Consider the following 21,957-nt stretch of genomic DNA (forward strand, 5'->3'; position numbering starts at 1 on the left):
GAAATAGAAGGTGGGGAAGAGAAAAATCAATGTCTCTGATATTTGAAGTGGCTGGTTTAAATCCACACCCAGTGCTGTAGCTCTTTGTGTTACATGGTGAAGTGCAGGATTAGGGGGATAATGTAACTCAGTGCAGATCATCACGCTGCCTTGGTATGGGTCCTCTGAATGCTGCGGACTTAGCAAAAATAGAATCGTTCCCTTTTTTGTGGTCAAGAATAATTTTGAACATTTTTTTTAAGGTTACAGAAAGCCTGTAGTAGACTTTTATATAGTAGACTGGCTTTACAATCATAAGTCATCTCACCTGACCAAAAGATAACACAGTTACCTTGTGTACCGAAGGGTTACATATTTTCAGACAATTTAACATTTTATAATTGGGCAGCACCAATCTTTTTCTTTATTGCACTTTTGAGGGGTTAGGATTCTGGCCTGCTACTGTGTAACTCTTAACTTCTGGAGATGTTCTAGAGATGTAACAGAAACGGAATTCTTCTATCCTCAGTGCTAAGATGGTGATTTCAGTGACCATCTCTTTTAGTCTTCATATGAAAGGCGAGCAAAACTATGCTGGCAAATTCCTTTAAAGATCCAGGATTTTGTTCTGACTTCTCCCTGTAGTTATAAACCTTAAGACACTGCTGAATACTCAGCTTAAGGAAGTCAGGTAATAATTATGAGCTAAGTCTGACAGAAAGGAAATAAAAGGGAAATCAAAAATAAATACATGCTATTAAGTTAGACCCACCAACAAATATTTGTGAGTACCTATTGTGTGCTGCATATGTGTAACAACACATGTAAAGGAATGGATCATGGTAGAATTGTTCCTCACTATACTTGCCTAATGTAATTAAAATTAAATTTAGAAAAACAAATAACCATTCTTTTTTTAAAAAAAAAAAGATTTTATTTATTTATTTGATAGAGAGAAATCACAAGTAGATGGAGAGGCAGGCAGAGAGAGAGAGGGAAGCAGGCTCCCTGCTGAGCAGAGAGCCCGATGCGGGACTCAATCCCAGGACCCTGAGATCATGACCTTAGCCGAAGGCAGCGGCTTAACCCACTGAGCCACCCAGGCGCCCAATAACCATTCTTTAAAAAGTCAACATGCAGAATATTTCAATCCCACAAAATAATTAGATGGCAAGTTAATTCATTTTGTGCAGCTTGATTCTATATGTAAAGCACACAATGCCTGGCACAGAGTAAAATCACAGTAAATGATCATGTTACTGTAGTTTATATTGATTTATGATCATTTATCCTGTTCAATCCCATGTAGGTAAAGGCTAATAGCAAACCATAGAATGACATAATTCCACTGGTCATTCTAAATACGTGATAAAAGAAAGAGGAGGACAAAATTCTGGTACCTGCACAGAAAGGCAGGGAAATCCACAAATCTGGGAAATACCCTTTTCCCAAAAGTAGGTGTTAGCAGGAGTCAGGAGGGGAGGCAGGAACCATGAAAAACAAGATTTTCTATCAATGATCAGAAAACTTCTAGGCATCAACTCCCAGACCCATTGTGCTAAAGTACCACCCCTTTTCTTAGTCCTGTTTTCACCTGAAGTCTGTGACTCAACCTGTTTCATTTTCTGTAGCCGTATATCTAATTTTATACTTATAGCCTATAATGTAATAGGCTTTCCTTTCCATAGGCCTTGCCTTACGGTTAAGTTTTATACATTTCTTCTGTGAAGTACAACATAGCCTATTAGAAAATGGTGCCCTCCCCCATGTGTTGAATTCTGTGAAGTGAGGAATCTGAAAATATGTTATAAAATTGTCAGAGGAGTTTAGGAGATGACCTCCTCACCAACAGTGTCTGGGCTACGTGCTGCCTGTGGCTGGCTCGGCCCCAGCAGGCCCCAGCAGTACCCTAGGTCGACTATAGCTGTCCTCGTTAGCAAGAAGTGCTAAAGCCCCATTCATGGCAGCCTTTATCACCCCCCTTCTGTGTCTCAACCCACTCTTTCTTCCATCTTCTCTCCCTTCCCCTGTCTTTGCATCAAAATTAAACCTCCAGGGACTTGTTTTTCATCCTTAGCTCCCAGGTCTCTCCCTTGGTCATCAGTCCTCTGATACCTTTCCCCTGAAAAAATGCTTTTCAAGTGTCTTTTACACATGAAACCCTGTTTCCAACAGAAACACACAGTGTGGCCCAGTCCTGAGAACAGATGAGTATGGAGCCACTCTGGGTGAGTTGGGGTGGGGACCTGGCAGCCTGCTGCCAATCCTCCTCTCCCCACACCTCACACGGCTGCCCCTGAGAGAGTCCAGCGAAACCTCCAGAAAATAGGTAACACAACCTCCCTAGATTAAAAGCATTTTATATAGAAACTTCTGGCCAATTCTGTCAGAATGCAGGGAGAAATAGCCCCACGTGAGGAACTGAAGTTCATGTCAGAAGCACCCCCAGTGTATGCTGCACTCCTGACTAGAACCCATTTCTTGTTTGCCACGTGATAATTATATAAGCAAAGGTCTATAATGGTCAACAGAACAAGCTTTCAGAGACAAATTAAGGTCTTTACTTTTACTGATCACAAATTGTCTACCTCCCTCCCGTTTGGAGCCTAGCTAGATAAACCACTGCCGAGGCTAAGTTCCTCTGGTGATGGTGAGCTAACCCACCCCAAAGGGTAGGAGCAAGAAAAGGGCGAAAGACCTTGAGAAACAAGGGTAAGACCATATAGCCAGGTCCAGAAGTCAAAGCCAAGGGTAAGAGGAGAGCAACCAGGCGTAGGGCAGAGCAGAACCCCTTCGCAGACCAGAGCCCAAGTATCAGCCTCCATCAGCGACCTCTCCCTCTGCAGCATGGATAGGGCAGGGTGATGTGCACAGAAGGGGCAGTCCTCTCTCCACTCAGAGTATCAGTTTACTATCTGCAGTTCTGGCTCTAAGCTTGTACTTCTCCTTCCTCCGAAGGAAGAGCTTCTGTCAGCTCTCACGCCTCCCTCCTTTGTAGAGGGCCCTGCAGTTTCTCCCGGCCTCAGAAAGGCTGAGCAGACAGTCTGCTGTTACCGGGCAGGCACTGGAGCAGCAGTTCTCCCCACACTCTTGATCGGTCATGTTCACAAGCCTCACACGCTTTCATGGAAATGAGCAGATTTGCCGGCTCCTTCCCCTCCACAGGGCCTCAAGCGTTTCTGTGTATTGATAATTCTAAAAGCACTGCTTTTAGTGTCTTGTCAGGGATCCACCAGAAGTGCGGGCCTCAGAAGGAACCTCAGCACCAAATGCACCACCTCTCCTCGCCCCTCCTTTTCCTTGGGGAAATGCAGTAATGTGAAAATGACGTAGAGTAGGTCTACTCTTGAGTTTGCTCTAATTTCTAAAAGGATAATTCCTAGAAAATATGTGTGTTGTAACAATAATTTAACCCACCTCATCTTTGACACAGAAATGAAGATGCTCTAATATGCATACAATTTAAATACCCTTCTAATAAGCTACGTTTAAGGTCTGTTGGGCAATCCTGATACGAATTATAGTATGAGGGATTTAATGTTTTGTTAGTCTCACCTGTATCCAAAAGAGAATAGCAGTAACTTGCACATGGTAATAAAACTCTTAATGTGGAAATAAAAGTGTTTAAACCTTATCCTAATGAGGGAGATGAATCAAATGGAACTGCAGTGTATGTTATGTATGTTACTGCAAGCGTACTTAAATTTGAGCTTCCCAGGAGCAAAAGTAGAAAAAGGAAGCATGATACAGAGAAATGTGTCAGCCTTTTGAGAAAGAGAAATTGTTTCCAAGTACAAAATTCTAAAAATGTTTTGTCACACAGAACATTGATTGTAAGGGATGATGCACGACAGCTTTACGACAATCACAGGTGCATTAAATTCATGACCCTTGATTGGATTATGCCCCTCCCCCTCCAAGAGTGGCTCTAATTTGCTTTGCAGAAGCTACAGTCATCTTGTCTGGTAGACACATAGGCTCTAAAACTTAAGAGAAGGACTCTTAGCGCTTTGTAATACGCTGCCAGAAGCTCACATATGTTCACTCAACATTTATTAGAGGTCCGTCCCCTGCCTGGTTGCAAATTCAGGCCATAGATTAGATTTGGAACAGACTGAGTTCACATCACTTAGGGCTAATATGTTTGTTTTATTCCTGAACCTGCAGGATCTCTAACTGATGGTTTGATTTTTTTTTTTTTAATCTCATTTTTTAGGAGTTCTTTGGAATTTATCTTCATGTGATGCTGTAAAGATGACAATCATTCGAGATGCACTCTCAACCTTAACAAACACTGTGATCGTTCCACATTCTGGATGGAATAACTCTTCTTTTGATGATGATCATAAAATTAAATTTCAGACGTCACTCGTTCTACGTAATACTACAGGTTGCCTGAGGTAAATTCTTTATTTCTTCTTTCCAATTAATTCTTTGATTAAATAACATGTGTCATGGGTGAGTTGATTTTAGAAGGATTTATTTCATCTTATAAACACTTACCTACCTTTCTAAGTTTGCTTCAAAATTTAGGCCACTGGACTCTTATCCTGTGATGAAAACACCATGAGCACAGACTAGTGGCCTGAAAGACATTATCTGATAAATGACTCTTCTGTGGATTAGTAAAAAGGGCCCTTTCAGTCTGAAATTACTGCCAAAATTCCAGTGTTTTCTACTTAACAGCATTTTCCTGGTTATCACATCCTGACTGCTAATGTGTTTGCAGCCTGGTTTTTGTTTAAATTCAAAATGTGATGGTTAAGACTTCCCTGCTTTTTAAAAGCTGCAAAAAAAGGTGTGTGGTTTAAACAGTTACTGGGTTTGAATTTATAAATAACTGAAAATGAACCCAAATACTATTTTAAGTCATTATCTTTAGCACGCGAAACTCATAAGGGCTCCTTTAAGTGTGGACAGGCATGCTTATTATTTACCGTTAATACTCATCAGCTCAGCTTCTACCCAGTGTCCCAAGCGTACAGTGCTCTGGGAACTTGAAGCAGAAGCCTTGGGACAGAGTGGCGTGGTGACTCTGAGAGGCAGCCTGGCTTCCTGCCCCACTCTGAGCCTCGGTCTCCTCATCTTTAGAATAGGCATTAAAATACCATCTCACATTTGTGAAGAAGCAGCTCATATAAAGTGCTTAGTGTAGTGGCTGACACACAGTGGGCACTAGCTAACATTTAAGCATACCTATAACAGCTTAAAAGATGGGGAGGGAGCCTGGGTTGCTACTCTGAGGCAGCACTATTATGACAAGTGACTGTCAGCCGCCTTGCAGTGGGTGGATGACAAGAGTCAGGATCCTGGGAAACAGGCCAGCTCCCTAACTCAGATGCCTGCATCAGAGGGCAGATTATATTACCTCCCGATGGTCTGTGGAAGGAACGTTTCATCCTTTCTCTGCTCCTGGATCCAGGGAAGCTGTGATCACTCCTTGGCCAGCCTGCCGGCTTCCCAGAGACAGGACACAGCAGTCCAGTTCCCACGGTGGCTCCGGGCTATAACCATTTTTGGTGCACACCCCCCATGTGAAATCAGTGATGAACAAGACAGGTCCCTGCTTTGAGAGAACCATATTCTATTGAAAACAAACAAGAAAATAACAGTAGGTGCCATGGTGATGTAAGAGTCATTAGGAGATTATTTTCATGGTCAGGTGCCCCTCACAAGAGGTGAAGTTAAAGTCTAGATCAGAAATCCCACCAGGAGCTGCTCATTGGAGGATGGGGTGGGGTCAGGCGGAGGCACGTTCTTAGCAAAGGGAACAGGTAATGGAATGGCTCGAGACAAAAATTAAGCTCAAGTAGCTTAATGGGTGAGGCATAGAGTGGTACCAGATTATGTAAGATTTTTGAAGTCAGAGGAAGGAGTTTATAGTTTATTCCAGATGTCTCAGGAAACTGTCAGAGGGTTTTAATCTCGGAAGTAGCGGGACTGGATCCTGGCTTCAGTGTGAAGACTGAACAAGGGCAGCAGTAGAAGAAATAAGAGGCTGAGTCTGTTGCAGCAATCCAGGCAGACCACGACAGTGGCCTAGACCAGGTGCTGGAGCAAGACAGGAAATAGGGGGTATTTTTGTGGAGGGAGAGCTAATACCTAAATCTTTGGCTGGATCAACTGGGAGCACAGGAAGAAGAAAGGGTGGAGGGATGAGCTGTTGAGAGTTTTGAGATGTCAGATTAGCTCTCCACGTGGTGATGCCAGGAAAGCAGTTGGATAAAGGAGCCTGGAGTTTTAGAGAGCGGTCAGCCTAAAGGTAAATGTTTGGGAGTCTTGCCTGGGCCTGCAGGTTGGCTTAAAGCCAAGGGACAGAAGGAGAACCATGAGAATGTAAAGAAAAAGACAAGAAGGGACCAAGGTAGTCCTGGGCACTCCAGAAGGACCCACCAGCAAAAGAGACTGAGAAGGAAAGGCAGCAAGATGGGAGGAAAACTAAAGTGGTAAAGAGTCCTGGGGGCTTGTAAAGGAATGTAAGACGGCAGCTGTTGAGTGCTGCTGAGAAGTGACACAAGATAAGAGCAGAGGAGGGACTATGGGTGACACTCTCTGGCCCCAGAAAAATAAAGATGAAAAGAAAAATCATTCCAAAACCCCCTTATTTAGGGGGTATAGCTCAGGGGTAGAGCATTTGACTGCAAAACCCCCTTATTTGGCCTAAGTTTTTACAAAATCTCAGACTTAGCCTAGAACTCTTGTTAATAAGATATAAAACTGATTCCTTAAAATTTGGTGTCAATTCATTAAGGCAAACTGATATCAAAAGTTTCAGTATGGGGGCCCCTGGCTGGCTCAGTCGGTACAGCATGCAACTCTGGATCTCAGGATTGGGAGTTCATTCCTACACTGGGTGTAGAGATTATTTTAAAAATAAAATCTTTAAAAAGAAAAAAGTTTCAATATGGATGAGACCTAAAACAATTTTCAGGGCTTTTTATATTTGGGAAAAAATGAGGAAAATTGTACCATAAGCAAATGTCCATATTTAACATGAATGGTTCTACAAGAAATGACATTTCATCTGTTCATTCAGGAAGCATTCATGACCACCTATCACAGGCAAAACATTATAATAGATGCAGGGACTGCCAGTCGTGGTGGCCCAGAGCAGAGCATGTCTAGAAATAACAACCGTGGTTAACAGACACTGCAGGCCCTTTGCTAATTCTTTTATAAAGAGCGTTGCTTCCTCACACGACCCTGTGAGGTGATCAGTATTATTCTCCCCTTTTTACATATGAGGAAACTGAGGAGGTTGGACCTCAAAACTATTTTTAAGAGGTTAAAAAGTTGTTTATCATAGGAGGGATACAGAGTTTCAGATGGCCCTGCTCCCTTCTGTTTGAGTGGATAATGAGGGGTTAGTCACTGGGAGTTCTCAGGGTTTCCTCACACGGGATCTACATGGCTGCTGTCTGTCGTCCGGCCCCTCAGACCGTCAGGTAAGGCTCCATGGCTAAGGAGTGAGTTGTTCATCTCAGCAGCTTCCATGTGTCTCTGCCATTCAGGAACCTCAGCTCCGCAGGGGAGGAAGCCAGGAAGCAAATGCGCTCCTGTGAGGGGCTGGTGGACTCGCTGCTGTATGTGATCCACACGTGTGTGAACACCTCCGATTATGACAGCAAGGTCAGTGCTGGCTGGCCACGCGAGGGGCGCGATGGCAGTTGACAATAGCTGCCTGACACTGCTCTTGCGTGCCACTGGTTCTTTCTGGAATTCTTGACCCTTTCGTACTCATTACACTACACTCCAGATTAAGGCGGGGGGGTCTCTCTTAAAATTACAAATTAACAGAGACATGACAATTTAAAAAAATAGCCTTAAAAACCATGAAAACTGAGTAACTCCGTATGGCCAAGGACTAAGCATAGGATGGCAGGGTCCCGACTTTCTTTGTGGTTGTCTTGAGCTAATCTTCACTGTGATTTTCCTGGTGGCTGTTGCCTCCAGTCATGTGCCCTATGGCTAGAATCCGATCCATCTGTATTTGAGTATCTACTGAATAAACATTCCTAGTCAAGGTGCTATAACCCACCAGCCTCTCTGCCTTTCTAGCCCCAGTGCAGGCCATAGCCCCCCACCCCACACCCATTTGGATACCCTTCTCTACACATCCCCAGTCATACCCTTTCATCTCTCCCTCTGTTGCCTTGCTGGTTAGTTTGTTCCCAGTAGGTGCCCCTTCTGCTCCCCTCCTGTTTTCCCCATCCTTGCCCCAGCACAGAGCCTTCCACTACTCGTTTTTTTAGCTGTGACAGCCACCTAGGATCTGCCCTAGGAGCAGGGGCTGAGGAAGGTGGCAAGAAACAGGAAGGAGGGGGCGCCTGGGTGGCTCAGTGGGTTAAGCCACTGCCTTCGGCTCAGGTCATGATCTCAGGGTCCTGGGATCGAGTCCTGCATCAGGCTCTCTGCTCTGCAGGGAGCATGCTTCCCTCTTTCTCTGCCTGCCTCTCTGTCTGCTTGTGATCTCTCTCTGTCAAATAAATAAATAAAATCTTAAAAAAAAAGAAAGAAAGAAAGAAAAGAAACAGGAAGGAGGGACTAAAGGTGTCAGGATTTCCAAGATAGGCCAGATACTTGCTTTATAGGACAGGCTAGATGAGAGGCCAGAAGTAAGCCTTGTGTCATAAATGTGGCTCTGAGAGAGAAAAGAACGATGAGTGGTAGGCTCAGGGAGAAGATAGGGGAAGAGTTCAAAGTGATGGCCAGGCTTTTGTTTGAACCTCATTGAACCAGAAGATCTGTAGATGAAGTTGAGAGGAGTAAGCAAGTGGAAGGAGAGCTTCCTGGGAAAGGGGTGAGCTTGGCTTTAGGTGCTCTCAATGAAGTGACAGCCCCGCAGTCAGAGGTGTGATACAGACCTTAAGAAGCAAAAGACCACATACAGAAGGCAGAATGGCACAAAGAGATCATAGAACTTTCCGAAGAGGGAGGGGAGAGTTCAGAGACGGATGGAAAGGCCAAAGACAAGACTTGGGGGGAGGGCCTTCTCCAGAGATGGGGTTGCTCACACCTCTTGTCATGGGGAAGACTTCTAGTGGCAAGAAGGAGTGAGGTTCTGCCAACTTAGGTGCCTCTCTGCCCCTGCAGCAACCCCGAAGCAGAAACCCTGGGCATTTTCTCTTCCAGAGCCTTGCACATTTTAATCAGCCCAAAATCAGATCCACAGACATAGTAGGGACAGCTCTGCACTCTGTCATTTGGGTATCCCACAAAAATTATAGAATCATCATTCTTTCCCTAGATTGTTTCAGGTTCCCATAAGTGAAAAAGCAGTCTTCTCAGATTCTACATTTACTTAAGCTCACTGTTGCTCAGTACAGAAGCGTTTGCAGTAATGTGCTACGATGGTTTTAATTATACGCCGTGTTGGTTTGCAGACTGTGGAGAACTGCGTGTGCACCCTGAGGAACCTGTCCTATCGGCTGGAACTGGAGGTCCCACAGGCCCGGCTGCTGGGGCTGAGTGAGCTGGATGACTTACTAGGAAAAGAGTCTCCCAGCAAGGACTCGGAGCCAAGCTGCTGGGGGAAGAAAAAGAAAAAGAAAAAGAGAACGCCACAAGAGGATCAAGTTAGCATTTTATTTGACATGAAACTCTAAAGTTTCATTTTTCTAGGAGTAAGAAATCACATATTTGGCAAGAAAAGAAAATTTCTCATTATACAGTTTTCTACCTAACTGTAGCTGAATCCAGCAGAGAGGAATGTTTTCAAGTATTGGAGATTGTGTTCATTTGCTTCCATTTCATGTGTGCTCTTTGTTTTTCAGTGGGATGGAGTTGGTCCTATCCCAGGACTGTCAAAGTCCCCCAAAGGGGTTGAGATGCTGTGGCATCCATCAGTGGTAAAACCGTATCTGACTCTTCTAGCAGAAAGTTCCAACCCAGCCACCTTGGAAGGCTCTGCCGGATCTCTCCAGAACCTCTCTGCCGGAAACTGGAAGGTACGTACGATGTCTTCCAGGGGTCCCCACTTCTTTCTATCTGTACAGCCAGACCAACAATGACAGTGAAAGGGACACAGTTATTAGGGCAAAAAGGGGAGAGGGGCGATAGCAGTTGGCTCTAGGCTCAAAGATGAATGTGACATAGCCCTCCCTGTACAAACTGAAAGCTCGCAGGAAGAAAGTACAGATCAAGTCGGTATAGTGTAGAATATGAGTACTGTAGGATCTTAAACCTGGGCCACCCAGCCTGGCAGGTGAGAGAAAGGCAAAGAGGGGAGCCCAGAAGTAGGGAAGGTTTCCTGGAGAGATGGTGCTGCCCCAGTGGAATCTTTCAAAATGAACAGAAGCCAGCCAGCAGAGTCTGAGGTTGAGGGTGTAGAGGCAGTGATCCAGAGAAAGGGACAAAAGAAAGGCCTTGAGGTGAGAAAAGGACAGCATGGTGGAGACTGCAAGATGGGTGCCGGGCATCAAGGACAGCACAGGCGTGGCGCAGGTTGGATCCAGACATTGGAGATAGGCCTGGCGGCCAAGCATCAAGAGCTGAGATTTGACCTGCAAAACAGAAGGGCCACTAAAAGGATTCAAGCAGACAGTGACACAGATGTGGATACTCTTGGGTCCCTCTGCCACAGTACAGAAGGTGAAGTCAAAGAAGAGGAAAGGAGAGACTAGGATTCGGTGCTAAACATGCCAGAGGCCTAAGTTAGAGCTGAGCTAGGGCAGCACTTGCAGGGGAGAGGGACCCCTCTTCCTCTCTCACACGCTTACAGAACATACATGTGTGGTAAAAGTTACCGTGTCTCCTTAAAGGTGTGTAACTTCTTTATGAAAACTGAAAGTAGTTTCCTACTGTTACCACTGTAAGAGGTTCTCAAAACTTTATAAACATCATCTACCAATTTCCCAGACAATCCTTTCCTGAAATATTTTCAGCCTCTAAACATTTCTTGACAAGTGTATTTTTTTTGTTTCCAGTTTTTATTTAAATTTTAGTTAACACATAGTGTAATGTTGGTTTTAGGAGTAGAATTTAGTGATTCATCACTCACAACACCCAGTAATCATCCCAGCAGGTGTTGATCTTAATGCCCATCCCTCCACCTCCACTCCAGCAACCCTCAGTTTGTTCGTTAGAGTTGAGAGTCTCTTATGGTTTGCCTACCTCCCTTTTTTTCATCCTTCCCCAATGTTCACCTGGTTTTTTTTAAATTCCACATATGACTGAAATCATATGGTATTTGTCTTTCACTGACTGACTTTTTCACTTAGCATAATGTATTCTAATTCTATCCATGTCATTGCAAATGATAAGATTTCACTCCTTATGGCTGAGTAATATTCCATTGTGGTATGTGTGTATGTATATATGTATATTGAGATACACATCTATATATACACAACAGCTTTTTAATCTAGTCATCAGTCGATGAACATTTGGGCTCTTTCCATAGTTTGGCTATGCTGATAATGCTGCTATAAATATCGGGGTGCATGTGCCCCTTTGAGTCACTATTTTATGTCCTTCAGGTAAATACCTAGTAGTGTAAGTGCTTTCATAGGATAGCTCTATTTTAAACTTTTTGAGGAACCTCCATACTGTTATTCAGAGTGACTGCACCAGTTTGCATTCCCACCAACAGTGTAGGAGGGTTCCCCCTTCTCCGCATCCTCACCAATATCTATTGTTTCCCGTGATGTTAATTTTAGCCATTCTGACAGGTGTGAGGTGGTATCTCATCATGGTTTTGATTTGTATTTCCCTAATGATGAATGAGGTTGCGTATCTTTTCATAGTCTGTTGGCCATTTGGAAAAATGTCTATTCATGTCCTCTGCCCATTCTTAACTGGATTATTTGTTTTTTGGGATGTTGAGTTCAATAAGTTGTTTATAGATTTTAGATACTGACCCTTTTCAGAGACATCATTTGCAAATATCTTCTCCCATTCCGTAGGTTGCCTCTGAGTTTTCTGACAAGGGTATTTTAGTAGAGTTTTTATAATGCTTGTTTTTGGCTTCTTCCTTCACCACCACCTCCCAAAGGGGGAATCTTTTGACCACTGTATTATCCATGAGAGTGAAAAGCATTGGTCAAGCTAGGTGTGGTTTGTTTCATGCAGTCACCTGCTATAATGAATGCATATAAGTTATTTATGGCCTGGTGCTAAGCCAGCATGGTCATTTTGTTATTGTTGCTCTTAAGTAACATGCTAATAGCTCAGCATCTTAAGTGCTGGCTCTGGAGTCAGATGCCTTGGTTTTGAATCCTGGCCCTTCCACTTAATAGCTAGAGGCCTTGGATCTTTCCATCCTCAATTTCTTCTTCTGTAAAATGGAGATAATACCATGAGGTGGTATACTTCATGAGGTGGTTGTGAGAGTTAAATGAGATAATAAATGTGAAGGATCTTGGACAGTGTATAGCACATAAGTATTTATAAATATTTATGTTGGTGACCCAGTGTTCACATCCAGTTTCTTGTAACCCAAGAGATACATTTGATGACAATAAAAAAGACAGTAATTGACAGAGATGAGATTTGAGTTGTGTTTAATTTCACCTATTGAGTCATTTAGTGAATGAAAGTTAGATGGCAAGCTCATTTAAAATATAAATACTATATTACAATCATTTCAAAAGTATCTAAAATAATAAATCAAAATATTAGAGCCTCATTAAGAAAACAAGATAATCATAACCACAGATGTTATCAAGTCACAAGCTACTTTGGGAGTGATGAAAACTGTAGTGTCCCCAGAGGGAAACACTCTCAACTGGGCTGGGCTGGGCTGGGCTGGGCTAGGTGGTCTCTGGATGAGAAGGGTGTTGGCTCTGTCCTTGGAGATTTCAGAGAGAGGTTGAGAAAGCTGCCTGGATGCTTTGCTTTATAGCAAGTCATGTATTCCGTTTACTTCCCCTCACCGCTCGGCCATAGATTTCATTTGATTTAGAAAATAGTATTTTTTTCATATGAAGAATGTTAATAGGATCTTTGAAATGCATTTTTCTTCTTACTTGTATTATTAAAGTAATCTATTCTGTTGGTATTCAAGAAACTGAGTGGTCAACCATATATTTTAATGTTCAAAATAGTACAAAAGGCTGGCCGATCTTTGTCCTCCTATCTTGACCACAGCAGGAAGGTATTAGATGTTTTATGAGCAACATTTTTCAATTATCCTAAATTTTGAAAAACAGTATGCATTGGTAAAAAATGTCAATAAAAACTCAAAACAAGATTAAAGACCCAATTTTCAAATGCTACTTTTTTTTTTAATATCCCTGATGACTTAGCTAGCATTCATTTCCAATTCAAATGGTACACACGTTGACTCGCTGAACAGACTTGCCTCATAGCCACAAAAAGAATTTCTTGACTATGAATTAAAAAAAGCAGCAAACTAATCTTGCATAAGAAAGCATTTTGCACACAAATATACTTTTTCACCAGTCTGTATGAATTATGATGCTCGATGTTTCTGGAGAATTTTTTTTTCCTGAGGCAAGGGCTTTTTTTCAGTCAATCTCTTTGAAAGGTTACTGAACTCTAAATATTGTTGCAGAGAATACAGGAAAAGAAAGCACTGGTGGAGACAGGTTCTCCTGTCATGTGCACTGATCAGCTACCATCTCTGCCATCCTATTTATAGCCTCTGGACCTGGCATGGGGCCCATTGCAGAGAAGACCCAAGATCTTTCCTTAATCATGTTTATGTATCTGAGATAGAAAGCAATCACTGCCTTCTCTTTCTGAACAAAAATATATGGCAGATGGTGGTTTGAGATTTTTAGGCTTCAGGATTTCTTTTTAAATCAGTCATCCTTGCCTGTCTTTATCTCTAACTATAGCTTTTTCTTTACTGACACCACAGATTTAATCTCTGATTGAAAAGAAAACATTTAATCTATTAGTTTATCTTCTGGAAACATCTTTTTTAGGTGACAGTAACATCTGAGAGTTGAACTGTGTTTTATACTACTGTTGGCTTGTTTTACTCATTAGTTTGCAGCATATATACGGGCAGCTGTCCGCAAAGAAAAAGGGCTCCCCATCCTTGTAGAACTGCTGAGAATGGATAATGATAGAGTTGTTTCTTCGGTGGCAACTGCCTTGAGGAATATGGCGCTAGATGTTCGCAACAAGGAGCTCATAGGTATGTTCTGGTAACAAGGTAAGTTATAAAGAAAAAGTAACTACATTTATAAAACTACCGGTGCCTGGGTGGCTCAGTCAGCCATCAAGACTGAGATCAAGTCTTGATCTCAGCTCAGGACTTGACCTTAGGGTCATGAGTTCAAGCCCCATGTTGGGCTCCACACTGCATGTGGAGCCTACTTAAAACATAACAATAACCAAAAAAAACCTTTTCTTTTGATTTATAAAAATACAACATTTTAAATGATCAGTAACTGAGTTCTACTCTCTGGTTTCCTGGCATATCTGTGTACCCTTTGTGCTATCTATCCTTTGTGACCATTCCTTTTCAGCAGGAGGCAAGCTCATTAATTAAACATTGATCAGGGAAGGAAAATTTTCAAAAAAGATGGCAATTTCAGTTACACGTTACTACATTGCTTGATTTGGTGACTCTATTTCCCAAGAGAGATTCATTTCCTTGGGCAAAAAGGAACAAGAGAAGTTAATTCTCACTTCTGATTTTTGAGACTTATATCTGCTAATTTACCAACACTACCATGTTCTAAATTTAAAAAATAACATAAATGGTTTGTAGCTTTTCTCTCTCAGATTTGTTTAAGTGTTCATGCTAAGACAGAACCACTGTCCCAAGGCCATTTCCACGCCAGAGCAGGGTCAGGACAAGGCTAAAGCAAGGGAGGCACATAGGGTATAAAATGGTAGGAGGCACCCATCCTCAGAGCTGTCCAAATGTAGGGTTGGCAATTGCATGAACCTGACACTGAGCATGTCTTCAAGTTTGACACCCTCGGCAACTTAGTATGCTTGCCTCCAAGGCCATTGCCACACTCTCAAGCAGAGTGTAGGGTAAAGATCAGAGACTCTCTAGATGACCTCAAGTTGAACCCCAGATCTGCTTCTCATTGGCTGTGTCCTGTGAGTGAGCCCACTCAGCTTCAAGTCTTTCATCTAAATTTGAAAACTCTTCCTTAACTCTGTGTCTGAAAGGGAGCTGACCACCTTGCTTTCCTTACCACGGGTTTGCTGTGCAACTCAAACAAGAGAATGAAGCAGCTCCTTAGAAAACGCTCCCCGCCAGTCCCACAGCTGAGGACAGACCAGGAGAGAGGGAGGGGAGGGATTTGACAGGATCTTATTTGGAATAGTGAATAGGTATTGAACTCGTTAAAATATGCCTGCCCTGGGTGGGGGGCAGGGGGAGACTAAGAACAAGGGCCGTAATATTTACTTTAAAGAGGATTCACTGTGGCACCTTACATGGAAGCACTTACACAGGGCCTGGCAGAATTGCTATTTTAAATTATCACCTAGATTAACCTGCTCTTAACACACCATTCCTTTGAGCCAAATTGTCCCCCATGGAGAGAAAAGCAGCCTCTTCCACACCCTTCATACAGTCCAGCTGGTGCCTGTTGTCAGTACGCATACCAGAACTCTTAGTTCCCGCACTTCCTTGAGAGAAATCCTTTAGGTCCCTAAAGAGATTTTGTTTTGTTTTGTTTTTTAAGTTATTTAAAAATCTATAGTATTTGAATTTCTTATAAGAAGCACATATAGTTAGGGAATTCCTGATGCTAAAAAAGAAAGGGTTGAGAATATGTGATGACATGTGGCCTATCATTCCACAGCTGGAAGGGGACACAGAGGTGCAGAGATATGGGCCCGCACCACTGAGGGCCAGGACCTCTGGGAAGGACGAAAGTGTATGAGAGTCTTGGCTTCTCTCAGTGCATCCCTGTGTTTTCTGTGAAGGTCCTGACGCTCTTGTAAACTTTCACGAGCATTTTCTCTCGCCAGCTATGAGCATATTTTTACCCAACTAGAGCACTCTTAAATGGTTTCATGAATGACTTTCTTGTTTCTCTATAAAGTTCCCTTCTTTCCTGAGGTCTAAGCCCCTCCCAGATTCAGTATTTGACTGTAATTTACTCAGTACTTCTGTTCCTAAGAACCATCCCCTTCTTCATCCCTTTCACTCTCTGTTCATGTCCATCACCAGCACTAGCGATGGACTTTCTCTTCAGAACCATTTTTCACAAGGAAACAAAGTTTTGTCACTCTACAAAAATTACTGCATATAATCGACTTGAGTTGGACCAACCAGCTATCCAGAGCTGCAGGCTCCAAGGGGACCACCGGGCTCACTCACAGACAGAATGAGCTGCCTTACCCCAATCTCAGGGGGCAGCTTAAAGTTGTGCCTTAGCAAAATGACGCATTGTGTGTCATGGACATTTTGGGTTTTCTTGAGTATTCAAAATCACCAATGCTAACTTCCATCTGTTCTGAAAACCACATTTATCTTCTGGCTTATAATGTCAACATTGTTTTTCTGCTATTCACAACAGTGTTCACTGTGAGTAAGCCAGAGCCTTCCCTTTGAAATGCTGTAAATTATGCAGTGTGTAGTCAGGGCCTGTCTTCTACTGCTTACCATTGTAATATAAATAGGACTTTAATAAAACACCATTTTGTATCCACTCAATTATTAGCATGGGAAAAAAAAAAAACTAAGAAAATATTTACTTGAGTTTTAGTTCATTTCTTCTGCGTGTCATGCAATTATTCTAGTTAGACAGTAATTAACATTGAACAAGCTAGAGATATTTTGGTTTTGGATAGAAGAGAAACTGAGTATCTATAAAGAAATGCTTCAATAGCTAAGGGGTTCCCCGGCCTTGTCCTGTAAAGAATTCTGTTATCATTGCATCACCCCTACCAGATAATGTAGCCATCGTTTTAATTCCAAATGTCACTTGTGTCTTGTTAAAAGAAACAATCAGCTGGTATTTACATTCAACTTGATAAAAATGTGTAATGGTACCCAGCTCACACTTAAAAACCCAGAGAGATAAAATGAAAAGTATTGTGTGGGAGCTTTACTTGGTCCAGCTTTAAAACTTATTCAAAGGTAACTCTTCAAAAGCTTTAAGAACAAGTTAAGGTATTTTTGATACATAGGAATTCAATTGAGAATAAAACTATTATCATTTCTTTATTTCTGTTAATGAAAATAGTCCAACTAAAGCAACTTGATTGGTATACCCAATTTTATACACTGATTTACATTTTCTTGCAGTGGCTTGCTGTAATGTTTTATACACCAATCATTTCGTCAAGTGGCACTGTAATAAACATTAACTTCCTCCCTTCGGTTATAGTATTTGTCGCTTTCTATTTTGCCATGTTATTATCTTCTAAGGTTCTGTTTTTCAGAGAGAATACACTGTCAGGATCTTTTAATAGCAACAATAACAAAACCCTAGCACCTTCTGAAAATGGAATGAAATCTTTTGCATTTGGCAGGTAAATATGCCATGCGAGACCTGGTCAACCGGCTTCCTGGCGGCACTGGCCCCAGTGTGCTGTCCGATGAGACCATGGCGGCCATCTGCTGTGCTCTGCACGAGGTCACCAGCAAAAACATGGAGAACGCCAAAGCCCTGGCCGACTCAGGGGGAATAGAGAAGCTGGTGAACATAACCAAGGGAAGAGGAGACAGGCAAGTGCAAGGAGATGAGGAACGAGGCTCTTCTTACTCGGATTGTCCTGTGATAAGGGCCTTTGAGAAGGAAATTGCTATTGGAAAGGATTTATTCCTGCATTTCTTACAGTCTCCACCAATGAAAATCTGTTTTGTAGAGAAGGGGCATTTGCAGCCATGTGGCCCCTTTTCTGATATTTACTTGGTTCAACATCCCTACATTCGTTTTGTCTCTAAAGCCATGTTTGCCTTTGCTGACCCTGGAAGGATCAGAAATGCTGTGATGAGGAATATCTGAGGGCACCTTCTCTCTCACCTTTGACTACCTGGGCTCTAGGGCCTGTTGTGCAAGAACATCTTATTGAATCCTCAGTTCTAGGACTGAGGTGCCAGTCACCTGACACTCCCAGGTGCCCAAAAAGGATTAAAATTACTGCTCTGCATCAGGGCCTGCTGTGTGGCCTCAGGATGTGCCCAGGGCTGGGATCATACATTTCCCTTTGCTTCTGGGTGATACCTAATTGATGAAGCAGCAGAAGAAGGGATTAGGGAATTGGTTGCAAAAATAGAAGGTTTTGGGTTTTGGTTTGTTTGTTGGTTTTTTTGTTTTTTGATTTTATTTTTTTATTTTTTTGTGGGTTTTTTTTTTTTTTTTTTGGTCACAGAGCTATAGCAGTTTATAGCAGTTGACTATAAATTTGCCTTAGTATCAGATCAAAGAATCCTTCAAGGAAGTGGGATATAGGGCTGCTCAAAGCCTTCTCAATACACAGGACAACAGCCACCTAATCCATAAAATGGCACCTGTCTCCCCACTCTCCACCCCCTTCCCCTGCTCTGTTCTCCTTCACAGCACTGATGAACCCTTGCCTGATATGTTATTTAGTGTTTTCTCTAAAGGCTCTGACTCCCCAGGTAGCAGGGACTTTGTCTTTTCTTCACTGCTGTACCCTCTACATGTAGAACAAAACCTGACCTATGAGAGATGCTCGGTCAGTATTTATTACTTGGCTGAGTGACAGTGCTGAAACTCACATTATTTCTTGTCTAATCTTTTAGTTTATACTTTTGTAGGAATTTCTAAAATAGAAGAATAATGTAGCAAGGCAAGTTCTCGTTCCCCACAAGTCACACCTATCAACATTAACCACATTTCCTTTCAGTCCTTTTTTCTTCTGTATCTTTTTAATCTCATTAGTAATAAATGCACACACACCTTTTTATTTCAGAGGAAATGAAATGTTACAGATAAAGCTAAGGTAATCATAATCACTTCTTGTGCTCTTAAAATTTCATTAAAGGACCTTCATTTGTGAAAGGCATAAGAAGAAGCTAGAGAGATTCTGAACTGGTGCCAGAACCTTTGTATATTTAAAAAAAAAACCCTCATCCAGTGTAATCTCTTTTCAAAACAAGAGACTCAGAAAGTCCTGGATCAGCTCAGGTTGGCCTCCGAACACACGCTGATCTTCGATTAGGAGTCTTTCACCAAGTTCACTGCCCACCTGCTATGTACTACAGCAGCAAGATCACACAACAACCCCTACCCCATGGTAGCTTACGTTCCTGGGTGACATAGATGAAGTACCAGTGAGTAAGAAACACCACCTGTCAGATGCAGATGGAGCAAATAATAAAATCAGGAAAGGTGGTAAGAAGGAATGGAAGGACTTCACGTGTGGTGGACAGTGGAAACCTAGTGGGAACAGAGCAAGTCAGGAGGAGCTGGGGGGAGGAAACGTAACCAGAAATATAGGACCCTGTGGGTCAGCGTAAGGACTTAGATTTACTCTGTGGAAAACTGAAAGCCACTGGAGACTGGTCAGCAGTGGAGGGACATGGTCTGGCTTCCCTTAAAGGGGTCACTGTGACTTGACAAACCTTCCCTTCCACCAAGTAGAGACTAATGATGTCAACAATTGCAGTGGTGAAGAAGCGGTTGATTCTGACATGGTTGAAAGAGTCCATGGAATTTGCTGAGGGATCAGATGAGCAGCAGGAGAGGAGGAAAATGTCAAAGACCCCAAGGTCTTTGGCAAAGAAGACAATGGGATGAAATTGCAGTCACCAAAGTGAAGCAGCCTGCGGAAGCAGATTTTTTAGGGAAGACCAGGTGTTTGTTTTGGACAAGTGACATTTGAGACCTCTATTAGATATCCACGTGCCATGTATGGTCAGCAGTAGAATATACTTGAGTTCAGGATAGATGTCCAAGCTACATATATGAATTTGGGAGTCAGTGTATAAATGGCATATTTAGAAAAGTGAAATAGGCTAAGATGAATAAGGAAGAAAAATGTAGATGGAGAACCAAAGAGGTTTCAGGGCTCGTAGCTAGAGGCCAAGGAGCCAGCAAAAGATCTCAAGAATGAGGAACCAGAGCATACAGAAGAGGGTATGCAGGAAGCCGAGGGAGGAGGTGTGTCAAGGGTGAGCACATGTCAGGTGCTCCTACTCAGCCAGGGAGGATGAGGACTGAGACTTGTCCAGTTGAACACTACTGAAGTCACACATTTCCGAGAAGATGAGAAATTGGAGGAGCAGAATTAGAGTTATGAAAATATGTAACTCTTCGAAGAAGTTGTGCTATAGAGGGGAGCACAGAAACTTCCTTGCTTTTCTCAAGGGTTGGTTTTCTACTAATAGAACTCTTCTCTGCAGACACCCTACCTAGCTGTTTGTATCTTGGTGTATAGCTGGCATGCTCCTGCTTAGTCTAGTGTCTCATCGTAGTTCTTGGAGCCAGTGTCTTCTCCTAGCCCTTGCACCGACAGACAGGGAGATGAGCACCAGCAGCACGGCCAGGACCCAACTGAGAAGGGCATGGCTGTGAGGTATGAAGACCCTGCAAGGCCATCCTGGGTGTCTGAAATTTATTTCATTTCTGGTGTTTGTTTGTTTTTTGTTTTTTGTTTTTTGTTTTTTTGAGGTATCTCCTTGCTCTCTGGTCCATTTTGAAAATACAAAATTTAGGGGTGCCTAGGTGGCTCAGTGGGTTAAGCTTCTGCCTTCAGCTCCAGTCATGGTCTCAGGATCCTGGGTTCGATCCCTGCATCAGGCTCTCTGCTCAGCAGGGATCCTGCTTTTCCCCCTCTCTCTCTGCCTGCCTCTCTGCCTACTTGTGATCCCTGTCTGTCAAATAAATAAATAAAGTCTTTTTTAAAAAAATAGAAAATTTAGAATAGCTTTGAGGGGGGTGGTCTGAACTGGTTCTAGCCTTGACTCAATGAGGAACATTGATAAGGAGTCTTAGAGAGGCGCCTAGGTGGCTCAGTGAGTTAAAGCCTCTGCCTTCGGCTCAGGTCATGATCCCAGGATCCTGGGATTGAGCCCCACAGCGGGCTCTCTGCTCAGCAGGGAGCCTGCTTCCTCCTCTCTCTCTCTTTCTTTCTGCCTGCCTCTCTGCCTACTTGTAATCTCTGTCAAATAAATAAATCTTTTAAAAGAGGTGGGGGGCGTGGATGGGACGTGGTAGTAGAGATGGATGCAGAAGTGCCCAACCTCTAGGAACAGACTGTGCCACCCCTGAACTTGGCAATACTCTGTCCTTGCTGAAGCCCTTGGAATCACTGCAACCCATATCCTGTTGTTTGGAGCAGAGAGCATACTTCCGGTCTGCTCACCTTGCTACTCCTCCCTTTCATGAGAGTTTAACTGAGAAGATAAGGAGAGGAAATCAGATTTTAGATCCTGTGATACACACTTGAAGTCAAATTTTTAGTGCGGAAATGAATTCTCAAGAAGTATTCCATTATCCTTACAGCTGACTCCCCAAGCACTGATCCACCCCCTGGTGTGGTATCTGGAGCCTGTGTTGAGGCAGGAAGCTACACTTCCCGCTGAGGCCACTGAGTTAGGGGAGCAGCTCCCGAGGTGAAAAGCAGTGACTCATGGCCAGCAGTGCTTGAACAAAAGGCCAATATTCAGCAAATGTCTTCAGAGAGGAGAATTTACAACCAACCCTGTTTTCCACATTGAACATTAGGGCACAGATGTACATTTGTTAATGTAGAGGCATAAATGAAAAGGCAATGCAGGTGTTTATATAAAGCCCTATTTATGGGAAAACAGATTAACTCGGAGGGTCCTCTGACCCTCAGGTTTCGTGGTCGTGGTTGCTTTCATCCCAAAGCACCAGCAAGGTCAGCTCCTTGGGAGATACAGGGGGAGGCTAGGGGCTGACACCTGAAAGAGGCCCCCAGCTCAGAGAGTCACTGCTTATCCCAGTCACAGCCTCTCACCACAGACTTGACTGCCTGAGAGCCTCACTTCAGTCCTTGCCACCCTGGCTGGCCCTGAACTTGCCCAACTCCCAGGTACACCGGATCCCTTGGTTATGTTTTCCAGCAGCAGCCCCTGTGCCCTCTGGTCCTTGGAGAGATGGC

General features: G+C 43.1%; 1 protein-coding gene across 9 annotated transcripts in view; it reads left to right on the forward strand.

The window, feature by feature from the left end:
* The window catches only part of PKP4 (plakophilin 4), a 248,166-nt gene that overhangs the window by 218,183 nt on the left and 8,026 nt on the right, over positions 1 to 21,957 (forward strand). For all 9 annotated transcript variants that reach the window (XM_044242115.1, XM_044242116.1, XM_044242111.1 and 6 more), the window contains 6 exons: positions 4,196 to 4,379; positions 7,491 to 7,608; positions 9,363 to 9,554; positions 9,753 to 9,926; positions 13,933 to 14,083; positions 17,395 to 17,590. In XM_044242115.1, coding sequence (XP_044098050.1) covers positions 4,196 to 4,379; positions 7,491 to 7,608; positions 9,363 to 9,554; positions 9,753 to 9,926; positions 13,933 to 14,083; positions 17,395 to 17,590 — 1,015 coding nt within the window. The remainder of the gene's footprint in view (positions 1 to 4,195; positions 4,380 to 7,490; positions 7,609 to 9,362; positions 9,555 to 9,752; positions 9,927 to 13,932; positions 14,084 to 17,394; positions 17,591 to 21,957) is intronic.

This window comes from Neovison vison, chromosome 3 (assembly GCF_020171115.1).
Source record: "Neovison vison isolate M4711 chromosome 3, ASM_NN_V1, whole genome shotgun sequence".
Taxonomy (NCBI): domain Eukaryota; kingdom Metazoa; phylum Chordata; class Mammalia; order Carnivora; family Mustelidae; genus Neogale; species Neogale vison.